General features: G+C 41.5%; 1 protein-coding gene across 1 annotated transcript; it reads left to right on the top strand.

Annotated features, from left to right (window-relative positions):
* The first annotated feature begins 6,719 nt into the window (after window positions 1-6,719).
* Window positions 6,720-21,865, top strand: LOC307139897 (caspase-3-like). The gene is made up of 7 exons (XM_079839048.1): window positions 6,720-7,073; window positions 9,400-9,466; window positions 12,989-13,113; window positions 13,191-13,319; window positions 13,395-13,570; window positions 21,104-21,209; window positions 21,291-21,865. The coding sequence occupies exons 2-7, from the start codon at window positions 9,405-9,407 to the stop codon at window positions 21,518-21,520; spliced, it is 828 nt and encodes a 275-aa protein (XP_079695174.1). The 5' UTR covers window positions 6,720-7,073; window positions 9,400-9,404; the 3' UTR covers window positions 21,521-21,865.
* The last annotated feature ends 1,502 nt before the right edge of the window (window positions 21,866-23,367 follow it).

Below are 23,367 nucleotides of genomic sequence, written 5' to 3'. Positions count from 1 at the left end.
ATTTAGATTTAACATTTAGATTTAGATTTAACATTTAGATTTAGATTTAGCATTTAGATTTAGATTTAACATTTAGATTTAGATTTAACATTTAGATATAACATTTAGATTTAGATTTAACATTTAGATTTAACAATTAACATTTAGATTTAACATTTAACATTTAGATTTAACTATTTAAAATATCTCTAAGTTGATAAGTATTGTTGTAAATGTGCTAAAAAAGTGACCGCCAAAAATTCATACCAACATTGTTTGAAGCTAAATGTGTCAAAATGTTGCTGTTATTTTCAGCGTGAGCCGCTTTACAAACGGCGCCCTGGGAGGGTGGAGATAAAATCTAGCGCGATGTCGGACCAGGGTCTCGAAGGAACCAGTTGGAGTAACCCATCGGGAGGGCGATTCGACGTCTTATGGCACAAACCAAACACGCCAAGACGAATTCCCGGATGTCGCGAGCCATACCAGGCCACCAGAACCGGTGCTTCACAAAAAACTTGGTACTATTAACTCCGGTTACACTTTAAACTTTAAACATTCTACTAACTATAAGTAACTTTGCAACTACATGTCAACTAACTGTCATTAGAATATTAGTTGACTGTCAGTAGACTGGTAGGTTATTGTTAGGTGTTAGAGTTTTTGGGTTAGTAGAATAAATTGAATTGTAGTTGCCAAGTTACTTAGAATGTCTGTTGGGGGACCAACAAAATAAAGTTTTAGTAAATATTAATCAGACAGTCTACAAATACTCTAATGACAGTTAGTTGACATGTAGTTGCAAAGTTACTTATAGTTAATAGAATGTCTAAAGTGGACTATCAAAATAAAGTGTTACCTTAACTCCTGGTTCACTCAAAAAAATAATTTGTTGAATTTACTTAAAAAAGCTGCGTCAAGTTAGCCTGACGTCGTCATACTCAATTCTAGTCAGAATATGAGTCTGATTCTGCTCCGTTGGGCTGTGATTATGGGGCGTGTTTCAACCCAACCAGGAAAGACCTCAATTGGATAGACCTACAACCAATCAGAGCAAAGGAGCGACGCATAACATTAGTTGTCAAATGACAACAGAACTCAACTGCACTGTGTTGCTAAGTCCGCGGGTTGAAGCGACGCCAGTTATGTGATATACAGACCCAGGAATGCGAATTTTAGCTGGCAGCCCTGCCAAAATAACACATATTTTACCCCCCAAATGCCTTTTTTTCCCGGAGAACCCCCCCCCAGAAAGCTATTGGGCTTGTTTTTGGCTAGTTTTGAGTAGCAGTTGGGCGGGTTTTGTTGTAAAAACTTGGCAACCCTGTCACTGCACGCACACTGGAATAAGTAACGTTAGAAGAAAAAGATGAGTGAAAACGATCTTTGCCGGTGTTGTAAAAAAAAATTAAGGATACACAGAGTACTGACCAACACCATCATCATTTCTGAGAGAAATAGTAAAGGTGAACAAACAAGTTCTCCATTTAGGATTAGAACAAATTCAGCAAGCGCCTTTGATGACGTGGATGATTACGTTACTGTTGATCATCTGTCCATCATCGTCTAAAGCCCGCCCTGATGATTTCATTGGTCCGAACAGTTTCTGTTCAGGCATAATTACTCCTCTACGGATCAAGTCCAGACCAAACTGCCCGAGTTAAAATGTTGAGGCTAAGTTCGGCTGGCATCCAGGCTAGCGTCAAGTGGTTCCACACAACTATATATAGTCATTTTTACAAATAACAGTTTAGTTATATGAACAAAAGAAAGTCAAGTAAAGCTGACAGTAAAGCTTTCTTTAGGTAAACACAAACCATTTGAATTTGTCACTGTTACATAATATGTATATGTGCAGTTTACTTAATAATGTTATGTTAAATTTATAAAAGTTTATTATGTTAGGTGAACACATTTATTGATTTAATTTAGCTTATTAATTTAACTACTTGCACTACAAGTGTAAGTGGACAACTATTAAATATAACAAAAGAGCAATTTTTTAGAAACAAAATTCAAAAATAACTTAATTGAGAACAGAAAGTCCATCCATTAAATGTGTGTATATGAGTGCCCACAGCCTAAACACATGCTGCGTCCCAATTCGCCTACTTATACTACGTCCTAAAAGTATGTACTCTTTTTGTGAAGAAAAAGTACATACTTTTGAGTGTGTAGCAGAAAAGTATGCAAGCTTTGGGACGTCCTACTTCGTCATCTTTAACCGACTCTGTTGCTTAGTTATGAGTTTAAACTGCCCTGTCAATCATCGTCACAGTTCAAATCCTCCACATTCAGTTTAATTTCCTACCGTATCGGAGAGAAATGTAGTCGCTCGTTGATCTGCCTTTCGTGGGTCTTTAATGTAGAGACTCCTCTCATGTGTTTGCAAAGTTAATGGCCAAACGTATCATTACAAAAGTTCTCAAAGCTGCTGAAGGAGAAATATAATGTGGCTAACATTGAATAAATATCTTTTCGTCAGGTTAAATACTGATAATTGCTCACTCAAGCCCCTTTATCTAATCCTCTCTACTTAGCCGTCAGACTCACGTAACCGTCATGTTTGTAGTTTTTTAACACTTTTTATCCGCGTTTGTAGTTTTCGCAATGGGTTGTGGGCAATATCAGCCGTTAGAGTGCGCATCGATCTGCACTTCGAATTCTGACCGGAAATAGTAAACCATCCGGGAATCTTTGGAATACTCTTTTCATCATACTACGATTTGGGACATACTAATTCTTTTTTGAATACTATTTAGTACGGATAGTATGCGAAATGGGACGCAGCCACAGGCATAATGGTAACTTCAAAATTACAGAAACTCCTCTAATTGTCCAACATAAATGCACATAACATCCACTAACATAAACTAACAACATCTTTCCCTTTACTGAAAAAGATAAAATAACACTTTAATCCCTAAATTTACTCTCCTAATGCAGTCTCTTGCAAAGCATGCTGGGAACTACAGATCCACTGCCCAGTTTGTTCGTTTCACTCAGCGATGTTAAGTTGACCGAACAAACACTTATTAAGTAAAGCTGACAATACTCATTTTTAGTTGAAACAACTCAGTAAATCTAAGTAAATTTTGTTACATGAGTTTCTTAAGTAATGTGAACAAGGATGATTTGAGTGCAACTAACAACAGTGAAAGTTCTTTTTTTTTGAGTGTTGACAAGCTACATTGGAACTATGACCCCATCGTATTACGTCGGACCGAACTCCCTTAGGCACAAATAATCGACTCGGTTTAATGTTTTTAGAACCCGGGCGATACGAAAGCGAAAAGTCAAAACGTCCGGAAAAAAAAGAGCCCACTGAGCCTGCCTAGAGTAAAGTCTTTTAGTCAAGTCAAGTCAACTTTATTTATATAGCGCTTTAAGCAGATTGTTTCAAAGCAGCTTCACAGTGTTAAACAGGAAAATAATGCAACATAATTTTATCCAGCCGTAATTTTATTCTGGAGAAAACGGTGATGTCATCAGTTCATTTCAATTATCATACAGTGACTTAGATCAGTAATTTAGTTTATATGGTTAATTTAGTTTAATAATTAGATTTATTTGGATATTTAGTTGACAAATGTAGTGTCCCCAACTGAGCAAGCCAAGCCAGAGGCAACAGTGGCAAGGAAACACAAACCCCATCAGGACCTAATGGAGAAAAATAAACCTTGGAGAAACCAGGCTCAGTCGGGGGGGCAGTTCTCCTCTGGCCAATTAACAAACAGCGTATGATTATTATTCTGGCAACTTTACAGGTCAGAGGTCATAATACATTGGAATATTCGAAAGATCGGAGTCATCACACCGGAGACGGGTTTATTGAGGATGCCGTATTGATGAGGCAATTATTAAAGTGCAATATTCAAGAGATCGGAGGCAACACACCGGAGACGGGTTCTATTGAGGATGACATATCGATTTAACAATTAATAAATAGGAATATTCGAACAATCAAAGTCATAACGCCGGAGACGGGTTTATTGAGGAGCCGTTGTAAGAGTGGACTCCTGTAGATGGTTCAATCTGCAGGGTTGCCAGAAGACTAAAGAAATGTTATCAGAAAGATGGAAGAAAACTGTACGTTTCTCATCTATTTCCACCCACTGCAACTCATACCAACGACGGAGATAAGCGCAGTTACAATAGCAAAATATGTGGGAGAGCGTTGCTATAATGTGACTATATTGTATTGCAATAGGGAGCACTTCAAAGTCAATACCAAATCAAAACTAGTTAGCACAGTATTCGTAATAGAAAGGATTTAATGAAAAATGCGCATTATCTGCTGAAAGAGCCACAGCCACCAGGGAATACCGTTTCCATGAAAGGCTGGACATGCTCTCAACAATGCTTAGGTAGGTGGGACGTGTCAAAGTAACATCCACATGGATGGCAGGACCATAGTGTCATAATCATAGAGTCATAATGTTATGCCTGGATCGGTGTATATTCACTCACCACATCATGACTGAAATATCACACACAACTCACCGTATTCTCCGTCATGCTTCTGTTGTCAAATGTCTCATTGGTTTAAATGCATGTTTCACTTGTTCAATGATTTGCAGTGAGGCCTGTATTTGACATTAAATGCCCATAGCTCCATGTCATTATATAGGCTACTATTTGTTTTAGTTTTTTTAAATGCTTTTTTTTTTTCTTCAACAAAAATCAAAGCCATATCTCACTGTGTAACAAACATATTTCACATGCCTCAACATAAGGAACAAGGAAACAAGAAAAAAGAAAGAAAAAATAGGAGAGAGGGTCATAAACATCAGTTTACATAAAAAATATATATTAAACATATATTTACATTTGTATTACAATGTTAAAACAGAAAATAACTGCTTTACTATTTTTAGATTTTTTCAAAGACTATAAAAACAGGTTTGTCTTTTTTAAACGTGCATTTATGAATGTGAAATTATTAATAATAACCCAAAATCGTATGTTTTATAAGATAAAGAAAATGTTTTTAAAAGATTATCAGCAATGAAAACCTTCACATTATTCCAAAAATGCTGGGTATTGGACCGAAACAAATGAGAAATTGTTTCAGTGTAGCCTTCACTAAAACAGCATTTTAAAGCAGCCGGTGTGGAAAGAATCGGGACAGGACTTGGGCAGAAATCATGTTGATGGATGTGATTATTAACATTACTGTAGTCTGAAGCAGAGCAGGAGTGAGTGTTGTGGAGCTGAGGAACCGCTGGAGCGATTGTTAATAAGATGAACGCAACACACGCCTCGCGAGCAGCGGGACTTTTATTATGGCACAGTCGCCAGCGGGACTTTTATTATGGCACAGTCGCCAGCGGGACTTTTATTATGGCACAGTCGCCGACGGGGCATTTTTTTTGGCACAGTCGCCTGCGGGACTTTTATTATGGCACAGTCGCCTGCGGGACATTTATTATGGCATAGTCGCCGGCGGGACTTTTATTATGCCACAGTTTATCATATTAGACACGTGAGTGTGTTGAAGATGTTATGACGTTACTCTGTGTGTTCTCTCAGCCGCTGCTATGACACTTGTTCACACTGCAGTGAGAGTAAAGCGTTTCTGCAAAATTAAACCGCAAACTGAGGGGAACAGATATGATGTCATCGACAGGCCACGCCCTCACACGTCCCGGTTACTCGGTTAAAACAGCATCTCACGATTTACAAATAGTTGGAAACATTTGGGATATTGTAAGTACTCAACTGAACAAAATATATAACACTGGCCTAGTGGTTTTTGGATATTTTACTGAAAATATTTTACATAGTGCACCTTTAAATGATCTAATCTTTATAATGTATTTATGTATATATATATATATATATTGTTGATGGCGTGTGGGTGGAGCGACAGACTGAACTCTTCACAGTGTTTTGCCCATCATGAATCGCAACGTACGCGGAATTTATTTAAAGCTACACTGTGTGATATTTTCCCCCATCTAGAGGTGAAAAGGTATATGACCATCCAGTGAATATTAGTTTCTGTTCCTCTCAATTCCGATACGTTTAAACTCCTAAGGTGGCCGATTTAGTCCAAGATTAACATGGCTTCCAGTTCCACCTCGTCCACATTCGACACGGTGCCATCGAGTGTTAAAACGCCAAAGGCGAAGCTTGAATTTACGGGTATGTCCCTCTTTGGCTAATGTACTTTCAAGATGGAGGGGCAACATGGCGACCGACATTCGAACCCCTCACCCGTATGTGTTTACAATGGCATATTATAAACTTACGAGAATACTTTATTACTTGAAAGAAGTAAATATACATTAATGAGGACATATATTTTTGAAAGAACTAAGTGTTTTTAGCTAAGAATAAACTAAAAATGTTACACAGTGTAGCTTTAAGTTTTTTACGTAAGGTTAATTCAATGCCATTTAGTTAAATCAGGTTAACATTCTTAATTTTGTCCAAAACTATTCAGTTTAATTATTTTAAAATGAATACTTGTGTTCCACTATGGTACAATGTTGCCTGAGAGCAACAGCTGAATTAAAAATGTTACTTTTTGTTAAATATGAAATTTGTAATACATTATAAACCGGATAAATGTGTTTGAAGAAATTGATGTTTTCAATAAATATATTTCTTTTTTTCTACATGAAAATGTCAAATGTTTCAATTTGTCGGTTGTGATGCAATGTTGCCTTGAGACAACAAACTTTAAATAAATAAATAAATAAAAATAGTGTCCTATTTTGAGCAGGAAAAACACCACAGATAATTGTTTCCTCATTGAAATCATATCCTCATGGGACCCAGAAAATAAAGTGTTTTATTTTTATTTATTTTTTACTTCTGTTGTTGTTGATGGCGTGTGGGTGGAGCGACAGACTGAACTCTTCACGGTGTTTTGCCCCATCATAAATCGCATCGTACGCGGAATTTATTTAATATTCATGAGTAGTCTTTCGTTATTAGAATGACTAAAATCAGTGCCTTATTAATATTCACGACCTAAAACTTGGAAACGGCGCTCCCTCCATTAATGCTTTGAGTTTGCAAACGACCTCCTCTTTATCAAAACTGTACTTCACTTTCTCTTTCAGAGGGACAACAACAACACAGCTGTAAGTTCTGCTCTTTATTCCCTTTACCGATCATCATCACATCTTTACCTTTACTTTCTTTACTGATCAGAACGAATGTTTTTAATGACAAATTGATTTAAATAACGAGATGTGACTGTGTGTGAACGCCATTAAAGAAGCAAGGAAGTGTCATTTACTTTATATTATAATATAGAAGTAGAAGAGTAACATTAAAAGTCCTTCATAATGTGCAGTCATGGACAATACAGAGAAACTCACTGACCTCTGGGTTACTGTGTTAACAAGCTGTTAAAAGTTTGTAAAAATCCAGATATTTGTGATTTATTATGACTCACAATCATCTAAAGCTAGAAAGAAGCAAACAAGTTGTCTATTGGCATTATAAGGGTTGTTTTAAAGGAAGTGTCTTTGTAATAGGGATGTGACAGTGAGGAAATTTCCCCACCGGTTGACTGATGTGTGACAACACCGGTAATACCGGTATCACCGAATGCTTTTAAATCACTAATTCTATCTAAACGAAAGTAACGTTCGCGCTCTGTGAGGCCATGGGCGCGTCTCAATCAGTTCCCTAGTTCAGTAGTCAGGGCACTGATCAGGCATTGATCAGTCTATGATTGAGATGCACGCCATGAATGAATAACAGTTCGTCCGTAAAGCCTTGTTTATACCAGAGGTGGACAAAGTACACAACTCCATTACACGAGTAAAAGTAAAAGTACCACTTGTCAAATATTACTCTGTTACAAGTGAAAGTTGTTAAAAACTATTTTTACTTAAGTAAAAGTACAGAAGTACTTGCTTTTAAAGGCACTTAAGTATCAAAAGTAAATTTCCTTTTTTATGTCAATGCATTATTTCATTATTGTTGCATTGTTGTATAAATGCACGCTATGCCATCATGGTCCAACATGCTAGCATACGACCACCTTGAACTAATTTAAATACTTAAAAGTTACAAAGCTTTTTACAAAGCTGCTGTCACTTTAAGGCTGAATGCACAAATCCTACACACTGATACACATCTGATATTCCCCCAACTGTTTACGTTCACTTGAGACATAATCAACTTTGTTTACGTGAATACTTTCCAAAATGAAAATTGTGACATTTTGTGTGAATTGGTCTGTTTAAGTGCGAAAAAAACAGCTCTATTCATTTCGCTACTCAAACTCTGGCATCTGAGAGGCACAACAAAACAGACTGAACTGAGCTCTTTCATCATGCTTTTTCAGATTTATCCATATGTCTATGCTTCTCTTTCTCCCAGACATTTACATTTTGCAAAAAAAAAAAAAAAAACACCTTTACAGAAGAAAAAAAAATCATCCACTGACTTGCAAAGCTGCCACAGAAACGACTTTTGACTTCGAGGATCTTGATAGAAATGTAGTGGAGTAAAAAGTACGATATTTGTCTTTCAAATGTAGTGAAGTTAAAGTAAAAGTTTCCCTAAAAAATAATACTTCAGTAAAGTACAGATACTCAAAAAGTGTACTTAAGTACAGTACTCAAGTAAATGTACTTCGTTACTGTCCACCTCTGGTTTATACTCGGTGCGCGCGGCAAAAATAAATGCGCGCAGTCAGCGTAGCGCGGAGGCTCGCACTGCGGAGCCAGGCGAAAGTAAACAATGCGCGCTCTGCGCGGCCGTGCACATTTTACTTTCGGTTTTGAATTAGCGCCAATTCGTTGGCGGGATGCTTGAATTGTGGGTTCATTAGCCTATTATTCTATATGAAAAACACAACAACAAAACAAATGACAAACTCCCTTAAATAGGCGCTTTTACGTTTCGCTTTGAAACCAAATCTTCCGCGATCATCTCAGTCAGCTCCTCACTCTCTGATGAATGACTCCTGCCGCTGCCGAGACTCACGGTCGGATCCTGCTTTATTAAGCAGATACGTTCAGTTTTTATTTGTATTGTCTGTTCTCTAACTGAACTAAATTATTTTATTACTATAAAAAAATCAAAAAGACGGTAGGCGGTGCCACGGTGGGCAAGTGATGTAACCGGTGTTGAGTCTGGACACTGGTAACACCGGCAACACCGACTATCGTAGCGTATTTTTATGAATAGTCATAGTAACTTCAGCGTGTAAAAATTATTATTATAAGACTAAAAATGTGCTTGTGATTATAATATGACAATTAGAGGAAAAGGAAATGAACTACTATGACACAACACTTACAGTAACTTACGCCACTTAAGTTACTCAGTGTTATATTTCTTGGAATCGCATGAGAATGTGACTGAATGCTAAATGAATGATACCTGTATAACATTTATAAAGATTGCTGGACATTTCTCAGTAGATCAATTTTGTTTGTGGACCTTTAGTGACCATGTCGGACCAAAAACCCAGGGGAGAAGACACTGTGGACGCCAGACAAGTGCCTGATCAAAAGTATGTGTGACGTTCATTCATTACAAACATATCATAAAAAGAAACTGTCATAGGATATGTAGGTCAAAAGTAGAACAAACTATAATTGACTAAGCAATCACTGACAATCATTCAAAATGTTAATGTTAGGATTTGAATAGTGCATAAGACACAAGGAAACGGAAAGGAACAAAATGAGTATTCAAATAAAAAAATGTGGTAACTCATTCCAGAGAAATACACACACACACACACACACACACACACACACACACACACACACACACACACACACACACACACACACACACACACACATGCTGTTCATAGTATTCAGTCACATGACTGGCATGGAGACTTCATAACACAACATGTTCCTTCATGTACTAAAACTGTATGTAGGTGCTCGCTAGGGCACAATGCTCTAATGGTTATGTGTGTTTTCTATGGTTCATATTCTGGGTTCATCTGCCTCTTTACAGTATGCATCATTAATAAGGTGCTTATTTAAGTCTTGCTACATTAGTACTTAATACAAACCTGGTCAAAATGACTGGCGGTCAATGGAGGAGAGCCTTGTTTTGTCCTCCAGGTGGGCGTTCCTATAGTAGCTTCTGTTTACGCTAAAGTCGGCATGACTTGAACTTTTCTTCCCTATTGTGACGTATATCCGAGTGAAACGCTTCTGGAACAAGAACAACACTGGGCTGGGTAAATATAGGACAGAACACACGCTGGGTTAATTTTACCCTGCAAACTGGGTTGTTTATTTAACCCAGCATTGGGTTGATTCGTTTTTACTACAATACTAGTTTTTGAAATACCTTATACATAAATTAATGTTTACAGATGAACTTAAATCCTCTAAAAAATTAAAAATACTCCACATAACCACTGGTTTGCATGATAATTCCTTTATTTGTTGATAAAGCATATTGTATATCGTTTCAAATAAAATGTACACAAACCTGTTTTTTAAAAACTACCCAAACACTGGGTTGTTACGTCTGACCCGGGATCTGTGTAACACAAAAACTACCCAAACACTGGGTTTTTACATCTGACCCAGGATCTGTGTAACACAAAAACTACCCAAACACTGGGTTGTTACATCTGACCCAGGATCTGAGTAACACAAAAACTACCCAAACACTGGGTTTTTACATCTGACCCAGGATCTGTGTAACACAAAAACTACCCAAACACTGGGTTGTTAAGTCTGACCCAGGATCTGTGTAACACAAAAACTACCCAAACACTGGGTTGTTAAGTCTGACCCAGGATCTGTGTAACACAAAAACTACCCAAACACTGGGTTGTTAAGTCTGACCCAGGATCTGTGTAACACAAAAACTACCCAAAAACTGGGTTGTTACGTGTGACCCAGGATCTGTGTAAAACAAAAACTACCCAAACACTGGGTTGTTACATCTGACCCAGGATCTGAGTAACACAAAAACTACCCAAACACTGGGTTTTTACATCTGACCCAGGATCTGTGTAACACAAAAACTACCCAAACAATGGGTTGTTAAGTCTGACCCAGGATCTGTGTAACACAAAAACTACCCAAAAACTGGGTTGTTACATCTGACCCAGGATCTGAGAAAAACAAAAACTACCCAAACGCTGGGTTGTTACGTCTGACCCAGGATCTGAGTAACACAAAAACTACCCAAACACTGGGTTGTTAAGTCTGAGCCAGGATCTGTGTAACACAAAAACTACCCAAAAACTGGGTTGTTACGTGTGACCCAGGATCTGTGTAAAACAAAAACTACCCAAACACTGGGTTGTTACGTCTGACCCAGGATCTGTGTAACACAAAAACTACCCAAACACTGGGTTGTTAAGTCTGAGCCAGGATCTGTGTAACACAAAAACTACCCAAAAACTGGGTTGTTACGTGTGACCCAGGATCTGTGTAAAACAAAAACTACCCAAACACTGGGTTGTTACGTCTGACCAAGGATCTGAGAAAAACAAAAACTACCCAAACACTGGGTTGTTACGTCTGACCCAGGATCTGTGTAACACAAAAACTACCCAAACACTGGGTTGTTACGTCTGACCCAGGATCTGTGTAACACAAAAACTACCCAAACACTGGGTTGTTAAGTCTGAGCCAGGATCTGTGTAACACAAAAACTACCCAAAAACTGGGTTGTTACGTGTGACCCAGGATCTGTGTAAAACAAAAACTACCCAAACACTGGGTTTTTAAGTCTGACCCAGGATCTGTGTAACACAAAAACTACCCAAACACTGGGTTGTTACGTCTGACCCAGGATCTGGGTAACACAAAAACTACCCAAACACTGGGTTGTTACGTCTGACCAAGGATCTGAGTAACACAAAAACTACCCAAACACTGGGTTGATACGTCTGACCCAGGATCTGTGTAACACAAAAACTACCCAAACACTGGGTTGATACGTCTGACCCAGGATCTGTGTAACACAAAAACTACCCAAACACTGGGTTGATACGTCTGACCCAGGATCTGTGTTACACAAAAACTACCCAAACACTGGGTTGTTACGTCTGACCCAGGATCTGTGTAACAAAAAAACTACTCAAATTCTGGGTTGTTATGTCTGACCCGGGATCTGTGTAACACAAAAACTACCCAAACACTGGGTTGTTACGTCTGACCCAGGATATGTATAACACAAACAATAGCCAAACACTGGGTTGTGAAGTCTGACCCAGGATCTGTGTAACACAAAAACTACCCAAACACTGGGTTGTGAAGTCTGACCCAGGATCTGTGTAACACAAACACTAGCCAAACACTGGGTTGTTACATCTGACCCGGGATCTGGGTAACACAAAAACTACCCAAACACTGGGTTTTTAAGTCTGACCCAGGATCTGAGTAACACAAAAACTACCCAAACACTGGGTTTTTAAGTCTGACCCAGGATCTGTGTAACACAAAAACTACCCAAACACTGAGTTGTGAAGTCTGACCCAGGATCTGTGTAACACAAAAACTACCCAAACACTGGGTTTTTAAGTCTGACCCAGGATCTGTGTAACACAAAAACTACCCAAACACTGGGTTTTTAAGTCTGACCCAGGATCTGTGTAACACAAAAACTACCCAAACACTGAGTTGTGAAGTCTGACCCAGGATCTGTGTAACACAAAAACTACCCAAAAACTGGGTTGTTACGTCTGACCCAGGATCTGAGTAACACAAAAACTACCCAAACACTGGGTTGTTACGTCTGACCAAGGATCTGAGTAACACAAAAACTACCCAAACACTGGGTTGTTACGTCTGACCAAGGATCTGAGTAACACAAAAACTACCCAAACACTGGGTTGTTACGTCTGATCCACCACAACCATCCAATCAATTCCCCGCAGACAAAATCAAGCCCCGCCCTACATTTGTTCTTGTTTGAGAAGCGTTTCATGCGGTTCTCGTTTTCAGAAGACGAGTTTCATGCTGACCTTAAAATTAAATTCCTGAAGTGTCTGTCAATAATTTCCACTTTAATTAAGAATGAATCATAAAAGTCTTTGTTCTCGCAGGACTGATGCCGGAGTCGATGAAGTAGATGCCAATCCACGTTCAGACGGTTTTAAGTACAGCATGAAATATGGAAGTCTGGGACAATGTGTCGTCATCAACAATAAGAATTTCCACCCAAAAACCGGTAAAGCTGGGAAGAACACAAGCAGGTGTAATGGTTTAGTTTAGATGTTTGTTCTCATGTTAATCTCTTTTGAACAGGAATGGGAGTTCGTAATGGGACAGACAGGGATGCAAAAAATGTGATGGAGACCTTCTCAAACCTGGGCTTCAAAGTCAGGATTAGCAATGACCAAACTGTGGCACAGATGACCGATGTGTTAACTAAAGGTACGTCCTGCACCAGTGATTGATTATAATAGTGCAATGGCTCAGTCATAATCTCGTGAAGTCTTCCATCCTCAGCGTCTCAGGAGGATCACCGTCAGTCGTCCATGTTTGTGTGTGTGTTGTTGAGTCATGGGGACGATGGAGTGATTTATGGCACTGATGGCTGTGTGGAGCTGAAGAAGCTGTTTGAGCTCTTCAGAGGAGATCGCTGCTCTTCACTGGTGGGAAAACCCAAGCTTTTCTTCATTCAGGTGAGAGCCACGATAATGGAGGAAGTGTTGTTTTTGGTATAATTGATATACTGTTACAGTTTTTGTTCATATTTTGAACTAGACTTTCTGTTTTTAACTTTAACTTTAGTTAAAGTTTTAGTCATTTTGTTGTTTTTGTTATTAGGGGTTCAAGTGCGTAGTGCTGAAACTCTATTGTAATTGTTAAATTACCCACGATGCAGCATTCTCCTCTAAAACTGATCAGGCAGACCAAATCGTAAGTCGTAGAGATTTGAAACTTTGAGGGCTGGTAGTGCTCACACCGCCTACAACGTCACCAAAGCTTGGCCCGATCGGCCTGACGGGGGCGCTACAGCGCTCAAAAGTACCAAATGGCGTCGGCTCAAGTGTCTTATATCGTTGGGATCCTTGGCTCAAGACGGACTAAATGCACGCCACGGATTCACTCGTCGTTCTGATGAAATTTTCGGGTGTTTTGGATTTTTTATAAAGCCTACTTGTGTGCTTAGTTCTCGGTTTTTGGCCGGATTGGAACAAAACCAGTGCAGAAATATTACTAAATTCTATACTAAAATTTACTATAATTTACTAAAATGGCTATAACTCGTGAACAGAACGAGATATTTCATGGGAATGAGCCACATGATCACATGATCTGAGGTCACATGAAAGAAATCATGATGACTGGCCACTTGGTGGCGCTATAATAGCATGAAAATGGGTATAACCACCCAACTGTTAATCAGATTGACTTGAAAATTGGCATGAAGAATATAATTAGAATATCATCAAAAAGTTTATTTATTTCACAAATTCCATTCAAAAAGTGAAACTTGTATATTATATTCATTCATTACACACAGACTGATATACTTCAAATGTTTATTTCTTTTAATTTTGATGATTATAACTGACAACTAAGGAAAATCCCAAATTCAGTATCTCAGAAAATTAGAATATTGTGAAAAGGTTCAATATTGAAGACAGCTGGTGCCACACTCCAATCAGCTAATCAACTCAAAACACCTGCAAAAACGGTCTCTCAGTCTAGTTCTGTAGGCTACACAATCATGGGGAAGACTGCTGACTTGACAGTTCCAAAAGACGACCATTGACACCTTGCACAAGGAGGGCAAGACACAAAAGGTCATTGCAAAAGAGGCTGGCTGTTCACAGAGCTGTGTCCAAGCACATTAATAGAGAGGCAAAGGGAAGGAAAAGATGTGGTAGAAAAAAGTGTACAAGCAATAGGGATAACCGCACCCTGGAGAGGATCGTGAAACAAAACCCATTCAAAAATGTGGGGGAGATTCACAAAGAGTGGACTGCAGCTGGAGTCAGTGCTTCAAGAACCACTACGCACAGACGTATGCAAGACATGGGTTTCAGCTGCTTGTGTCAAGCCACTCTTGAACAACAGACAGCATCAGAAGCGTCTCGTCTGGCTAAAGACAAAAAGGACTGGACTGCTGCTGAGTGGTCCAAAGTTATGTTCTCTGATGAAAGTAAATTTTGCATTTCCTTTGGAAATCAGGGTCCCAGAGTCTGGAGGAAGAGAGGAGAGGCACACAATCCACGTTGCTTGAGGTCCAGTGTAAAGTTTCCACAGTCAGTGATGGTTTGGGATGCCATGTCATCTGCTGGTGTTGGTCCACTGTGTTTTCTGAGGTCCAAGGTCAACGCAGCCGTATACCAGGAAGTATTAGAGCACTTCATGCTTCCTGCTGCTGACCAACTTTATGGAGATGCAGATTTCCTTTTGCAACAGGACCTGCACACAGTGCCAAAGCAACCAGTACCTGGTTTAAGGACCTTGGTATCCCTGTTCTCAATTGGCCAGCAAACTCGCCTGACCTTAACCCCATAGAAAATCTATGGGGTATTGTGAAGAGGAAGATGCGATATGCCAGACCCAACAATGCAGAAGAGCTGAATGTCATGACTGAATACATGAAGCAATAGCAAGTTAACTCGTTTATTTGCAAACAGTAAATAGGAATGTCACAGATCCAGATATGACGGGTGGCGCAGGGACTAAGATGGTCAGCACGGAACACATGAGAAGGTGAGTTGAAGTGAGCTGGTGAAAAGTGAAGTCGGAATCCAGACACAGAACGTAATCCACAGAGACACCGAACAGGAACAAGAGGCACGAGACTGGAACGCCGAACAGGACCGGGATAAGACTCACAGCACAGAAGACATCAAACAATGATCTGACAAAGCAGATGAGAAACTGGTGAGTATATAAAGATGAGAGTGGATAGCTGGTGCTGTGATAGAGATCAGCTGGACCGCTGATCAAACAATGAGGCTCGGTCACGCCCACTCACACACACACACACACCCACACACACATAACACAGACACAAGACAAGCAGGAAACAATGCATTCATAAACCGTGACAGTACCCGTCCTCCTAGGAACGCCTCCTGGCGTTCCCAGACTCCCTTACCTGTCGATTGTAATCATCGATAAGGGAGTGATCCAGGATGTCTCTAGCAGGTACCCAACTTCTCTCCTCCGGACCGTAACCTTCCCAGTCCACCAAGTACTGGAACCCGCGTCCCCTCCGCCTAGAGTCCAGAATGCGATTGACCGAGTAATTGGGTTCCCCATCTACAAGTCGTGGCGGGGGAGGAACCGGGACTGGCAGATTAATACGAGAATGAAACACGGGTTTTACTTTGGATACGTGAAAGACGGGATGAATCATCCTGTACGCTAGAGGGAGGTTGGGGCGGACTGCCACCGGACTAATGATCTTGGTGACAGTAAACGGACCAATAAATTTGGGAGCAAGTTTATTAGAAACAGAGCAGAGAGGAATGTTCTTGGTAGAAAGCCACACCTTTTGACCAGCAACGTATATGGGAGGCCTAGACCGGTGGCGTTCGGCCTTGGCCTTGGTGTGCTCCCTCACCTGGAGTAGAGTCTCACAGCCCGAAGTGCAGTGACACCTCTGGACAAAGGCGTGAGCGGAGGGAACCTCAACCTCGGATTCCAGACTAGGAAAAATAGGTGGCTGGTATCCTACACTACACTCAAACGGAGATAGGCCCGTGGATGACACTGGTAACGTATTGTGGGCATACTCCACCATAGACAGTTGCTGGCTCCACGAGGAAGGATTCTTAGAGACCAAACATCGCAACGCTCTCTCCAAATCTTGGTTGGCTCTCTCAGTTTGGCTATTGCTCTGGGGGTGAAACCCTGAGGACATACTGGCAGTCGCTTCCAGTAACTTACAAAAGTAACTTACAGTAACTTCTTGCCAAAATTTGGACAGAAATTGGGGTCCTCTGTCGGAAACCACGTCTGTCGGGAGGCCATGTAAGCGAAAGACGTGATTTACGACTATCAACGCTGTCTCCTTGGCTGAAGGTAATTTGGGCAAGGAAATGAAATGAGCCGCCTTCAAGAACTGGTCCACCACGGTTAAAACTACCATGTTACCTTGAGAGAGCGGAAGGGTGGTGATAAAATCTAGCGCTATATGGGACCAGGGTGTCGAAGGGACAGGCAGCGGTTGAAGTAACCCATCAGGGGGTCGATTGGAAGTCTTACCAGGGGCACAAACTGAACAAGCCAAAACAAAACTGTGAATGTCTCGAGCCATAAGTGGCCACCAGAATTGTTGCTTGACCAAAAACTTAGTGCGTTTAACTCCTGGATGACAAGCAACATTGGAACAATGCCCCCACTGAATGACGTCGGACCGTAATTCCTCCGGCACAAATAACCGATTTGGTGGGCAACCGGACGGAGGCGTTACCCCTTCTAAGGCCGTCTTGACCTTCGATTCGACCTCCCATGTGAGTGTGGAGACAACTAGGGTCTCAGGTGAAATGCACTCGGGAGTAGAAGGGAGTTCGGAACGGTCAAAAATGCAAGATAAAGAGTTGGGTTTGATGTTCTTGAACCAATGAGGTTCGTTCTTGTGTTACGCAGCACGTTTTAGCTTCAGCAAGAACCAATGAGGTTCGTTCTCGTGTTACGCAGCACGTTTGAGCTCCATCAAGAGCCAATGAGGTTCATTCTGGTGTTACGCAGCACGTTTGAGCTTCATCAAGAACCAATGAGGTTCATTCTGGTGTTACGCAGCACGTTTGAGCTTCATCAAGAACCAATGAGGTTCATTCTTGTGTTACGCAGCACGTTTGAGCTTCATCAAGAACCAATGAGGTCCGTTCTCTTGTTACGCCGCACGTTTAAGCTTCAGCCGAACCATTGAGGTTCATTCTCGTGTAAAATCAAAATGACCGAAAAAAGTGCCCACCGAGCCTGCCTGGAGTTCAATCTTTTAGCAGTTCTAATTTATTCCAGGTTCTTGTGATCATTCCAGATGATAAAAGGTACCCCTGAGCCTTCTAACCGCCATTCCTCCAATGCTAACTTGACTGCCAACAACTCTCTGTTACCAATGTCATAATTACGTTCGGCAGGGGATAAACGATGGGAAAAAAACGTGCAAGGGTGCATCTTGTCGTCTGTGGGAGAACGTTGGGATAACACTGCACCTACCCCCACCTCTGACGCATCGACCTCCACCACGAACTGACTTGACGGATCAGGGGCGATTAAGATGGGGGCTGAAACAAAGCAACCTTTCAGTTTGACAAACACAGCCTCGGCTGTGTCTGACCACCTGAACATAGTTCTGGGGGAGGTCAAGGCGATCAGAGGCACGGCTAGTTTGCTGAAGTTGCGAATAAAACGGCAGTAGAAATTGGCGAATCCCAGAAACCTCTGTAGGGCCTTACAAGAATCTTGACTTAGCCAATCTACCACAGCCTTGACCTTCTCAGGATCCATACGCATTCCCTCAGTCGAAACGATGTACCCCATGAAAGGAACAGACCGTGCATGAAAAGGGCATTTCTCCGCCTTGACAAAAAGCCCATTCACTAGCAACCTCTGAAGCACTCGTCGGATGTGCTGCATGTGTTCCTGGAGAGAAGAGGAAAAAATCAATATGTCATCCAGGTAGACATATATGAACGGATCGACCATATCTCGCAGCACGTCGTTGACGAGTGCCTGGAAGACCGCTGGGGAGTTGGACAACCTGAACGGCATGACCAAATATTCAAAGTGCCCCCTGGGGGTGTTAAAAGCGGTCTTCCATTCATCCCCCTCCCTAAAGCGGACCAAATGATAAGCATTACGTAAATCCAATTTTGTGAAGATCGACGCTCCCTGCAACCTCTCGAAAGCTGAAGACATCAACGGCAAAGGATAAGTATTCTTTACCGTGATGTTGTTCAGCCCCCGGTAGTCAATACAAGTTCACAGAGATCCGTCGTTCTTCCCCACAAAAAAGAACCCCACCCCCGGTGGAGAAGAGGAATGGTGGATGAACCCCATTGCCAGTGAATCAGAAATATATTTCTCCATAGCCTCCCTTTCTGGAGCAGAAAGTGAATATAACTTGCCTTTTAGGCGGAGACTTACCTGGCAGTAAATCTATGGCACAGTCATAGGGACGATGCAGAAGGAGAGAAGCAGCACAAGACTTACTGAACACCTCCTATAGGTCGCGGTACTCCGCGGGCACGTTAGACAAATCCACTGCTTCCTCCTGAAAAACAGAGACAGAAACAGACAGACAGCAGACACAAGACAAGACTCATGACATTTATTGCTCCAAGCCAAGATAGATCTCTGAAGCCAGAGGTTGTGATGGATGAACCACTCTAAGGTTGTGATGGATGAACCAGGGGTGACCAAGAATGATGGGTGCAAGGGGAGAGTCCAGAATATAAAAGGAGATAATCTCAGAGTGGTTTCCTGAAGTGATAAGGGTGATATCTCCAGTAGTGAACGAAGTTCTTTCCCGTTAAGGGCATGTACAGCGATCTTGTTTGTGAGGGGTTTGAGGGGAATCTGAAGCTTTTGCGCAAATGTGTGGTCCATGAAATTACCTTCAGCCCCGGAGTCCAGAAGTGCCTGACAGTCGTGGGTGTTGATTGACCATCTCAGTCTTACCGGAAGGAGCGTAGATGTGGATGAGGTCTTCTCGGCGAAGATCCCACCCGATAGTAGCCTCATACTTACTATCGGGCTTGGCCTTTTACCGGACAGTTGTAAGCGTAATGGCCAGCGCCCCCGCAGTAGAGCCCCTGAGATCTCCGCCTCTCCTTCTCCTCCCGGGAAAGCCGAGCTCGCCCCACCTGCATGGTTTCGTGATCGTAGACAGTGGGAGCTCGCAGAAGTTGGAATTGCTGGATGACCTCGGACACCTGCACCACCAGGGACTGCGGAACCCGTGTCATTAAGATTCTTTTCCTGGGAATCGATTTGACGAAGACTGCTGTTGACAAAGTCCTCCAGCGCTGCAGATGGATTACTCGCTGCTGCCATAGGTTGGTCAGATCGTTCTGTCATGACTGAATACAGGAAGCAATAGCAAGTTAACTTGTTTATTTGCAAACAGTAAATAAGAATGTCACAGATCCAGATATGACGGGTGGCGCAGGGACTAAGATGGTCAGCACGGAACAGATGAGAAGGTGAGTCGAAGTGTGCTGGTGAAGAGTGAAGTCGGAATCCAGACATAGAACATAATCCACAGAGAAACCGAACAGGAACAAGAGGCACGAGATTGGAACACCAAACACGACCTGTAAAATTTTCTCGGGGGAGCATATCCCCGAATCCCCCTAACTACCTCACATTTGGGATCTCAGTCATTATAAAAACCCTACCTAAATTCCTGGGTACCATTAAGGGATGTACAATATGGTCGGGCATTCATATTTGCCTGTATAAGAACTAATAAACAGCCAATATCCTAGTAGTATGCATGCTAACAGCCTACTAGTTAATAGTGAGAATTGGACCCTAAACTAAAGTGTTACCATTTGTTTCATACCCTCACTGAGGGCTGAGCCCCCCTAAAAGGAAAATCCTAGAATCGCCCCTGATGGGCACACTCTTAGGACACCTAAAAAAAGTGCTGGAGATCGGGCAAGATGTGGTGCTATAACGTGGTGCTATAAAAAACATTTTCCCTTAGTAAAATGCCTGTATTGGCTGTAAATGTTTTTTTCCCATCTATTATCTAAGTGGTTACAAGCCTGCTAAATAAAACATATATTTTACGCGTGTCCTTGCTGCTCGCAGCTATATTTTTATTGGGTTTTTTTTAAACATAGCCATATTTTATTTATTAGTTGGAGTTGTAGTTATTATAGTACTTCAAGTTAAACAAATCGAAAATGAGAAATGTAGCTGAAAATATGTTTGTTTTTCAAAATATTTTATTTCATTTCAGTTAATGTTTATTTTGTTTCAAGCAATGAAAATGTGTTTTATAATAATACCGCTTGGTGAGATATTATGAAATTATAAACTAGAAATAGCTTTACTGACAGACTGGGAAGAGACGAGCTGCAACAATGGAGAATATGAGCAAAATAATCAACATTCAAACAGGAAAACCTGCTCTAGTAGAGCACAAAAACACATCATCACCTGGATAAAAGGGCATAAAAGGGTAGCTTTAGCTGCTCTTCCACAGATGTGTTGTCCTGTGTGTGTTTCTCCAGGCTTGCCGAGGCGCAGATCTGGACTCTGGTGTTGAGTCCGATGATGGTGAACCGAACAGAATCCCTGTGGAGGCAGATTTCCTGTATGCATACTCCGCTGCACCAGGTATCTAATGTCTTGCTCATGGGCATTTCATTGCCCTAACTTGAACTTGCCCTAACCAGTTTGTTTTCTGTCTGTCCTCAGGGTATTACTCCTGGAGGAATGTCAATAATGGTTCCTGGTTCATCTCCTCGCTCTGTGAGATGCTGTCAAGATTCGGCAAACAACTGGAGATCATGCAGGTCATGACGCGTGTCAACCACAAGGTGGCGCTGGACTTCGAATCCTCCTGCAATCTGCCAGGCTTTGGTGGCAAGAAACAGATCCCGTGTATTGTGTCTATGCTGACCAAGGAACTCTATTTCCCTAAATAATTCAGGATTATTTGACAGATTAAGTTGCAATGGGATAAAAACACATTTTAAATCATTTTTATGTCGCAATTTAAAGTACTTGGTGATAGACTACAGTCTTAACGGGATGAAGGGACATAAGAGGGAATTTATATTTAAGGGAAACGCAGGATTTTAATGGACTATTATCTGATCAGGAGTATTTGAAATTAATATCTAATCTTTTTTGTGATGGTGTGTGAAATGTTTACCGTGCTGGTTTTGACAGACAGCTCTTTTGTCATCATTTGAGCCTCATCTGAGTCCAGTTATCATCATTAGCACAATTTTTCTTATAATTAATAAACATTTTTACTTTGGTATTTAATTTGTGTGCATTGTGTAATTAGCTTTGAGTGGAGCAAAAAGTGAAGAAGTATATATACACTGATCAGACATAACAAGTGAATAACACCGATGATCTCATCACCTGTTAGTGGGTGGGATATATTAGGCAGCAAGTGAACATTTTGTCCTCAGAGTTGAAGTGTTAGAAGCAGGAAAAATGGGCAAGCGTAAGGATTTGAGCGAGTTTGACAAGGGCCAGATTGTGATTGGGTCAGAGCATCTCCAAAACTGCAGCTCTTGTGGGGTGTTCCCGGTCTGCAGTGGTCAGTCTCTATCAAAAGTGAAGGACCAGTGGAGAACCAGCCACAGGGTCATGGAGGACCAGTGGAGAACCGGCCACAGGGTCATGGAGGACCAGTGGAGAACCGGCCACAGGGTCATGAAGGACCAGTGGAGAACCGGCCACAGGGTCATGAAGGACCAGTGGAGAACCGGCCACAGGGTCATGAAGGACCAGTGGAGAACCGGCCACAGGGTCATGAAGGAACAGTGGAGAACCGGCCACAGGGTCATGGGCGGCCGAGGCTCATTGATGCCCGTGTGGTCCGATCAAACAGACGAGCTACTGGAGCTCAAACTGCTCAAGAAGTTCATGCTGGTTCTGATAGAAAGGGCTCAGAATACACAGAGCATCTCAGTTTGTTGTGTATGGGGCGGCACAGCCGCTGACCAGTGCCCATGCTGACCCCTGACCCCTGTCCACCGTGATGGGTTACTTTGACACGTCCCACCCAGAGCCATAGAGAGAGAGAGTTGCGACAATTATTTTTAGTCTATGGAGTTGTCGCAACTCTCTCTCTCTATGGCTCTGGTCCCACCTACCTAAGCATTGTTGAGCCCATGTCCAGCCTTTCATGGAAACGGTTTTCCCTGTGGCTGTGGCTCTTTCAGCAGATAATGCGCCGCCACAAAGCACAAATGCTTCAGGAATGGTTTGAGGAGCACAACAACGAGTTTGAGTCCAAATTCCCCAGATCTCAGTCCAATCGAGCATCTGTGGGAGTCCGATCCACCTCACAACTTACAGGACTTAAAGGATCTGCTGCTATCATCTTGGTGCCAGATACCACAGCACACCTTCAGGGGTCTAGAGGAGTCCATGCCTCGACGGGTCAGGGCACAATATTAGTCATTATGTTATGTCGGATCGGTTTGTGTGTGTGTGTGTGTGTGTGTGTGTGTGTGTGTGTGTGTTTCTTGATCATCAAATCCTCATATGAGAATGATTAGTGAAGGGTCATGTGACACTGAAGACTGGAGTAATGATGATAAATTCAGCTTTACTATATATTCACATAGAGAACAGATGATTTACATTATAATACTATTTCACAATATTACTGTTTTGATCAAATGCAGTCTTGGTGAGCAGAAGAGACTTCTTTCAAAAATATAAAAAAATAATAAACAAAAACATCTATTTAATCGTAGTTAATACAGCCAAAATTGATCAACTAAACATGCGTGTTTTGGTTACACTT

The sequence above is a fragment of the Gobio gobio genome (genome assembly GCF_949357685.1).
Source record: "Gobio gobio genome assembly, chromosome: 16".
NCBI classification, from domain to species: Eukaryota; Metazoa; Chordata; class Actinopteri; order Cypriniformes; family Gobionidae; genus Gobio; species Gobio gobio.
The sequence above is the reverse complement of the archived record's forward strand: the minus strand, read 5'-3'. Positions and strand labels throughout refer to the sequence as shown.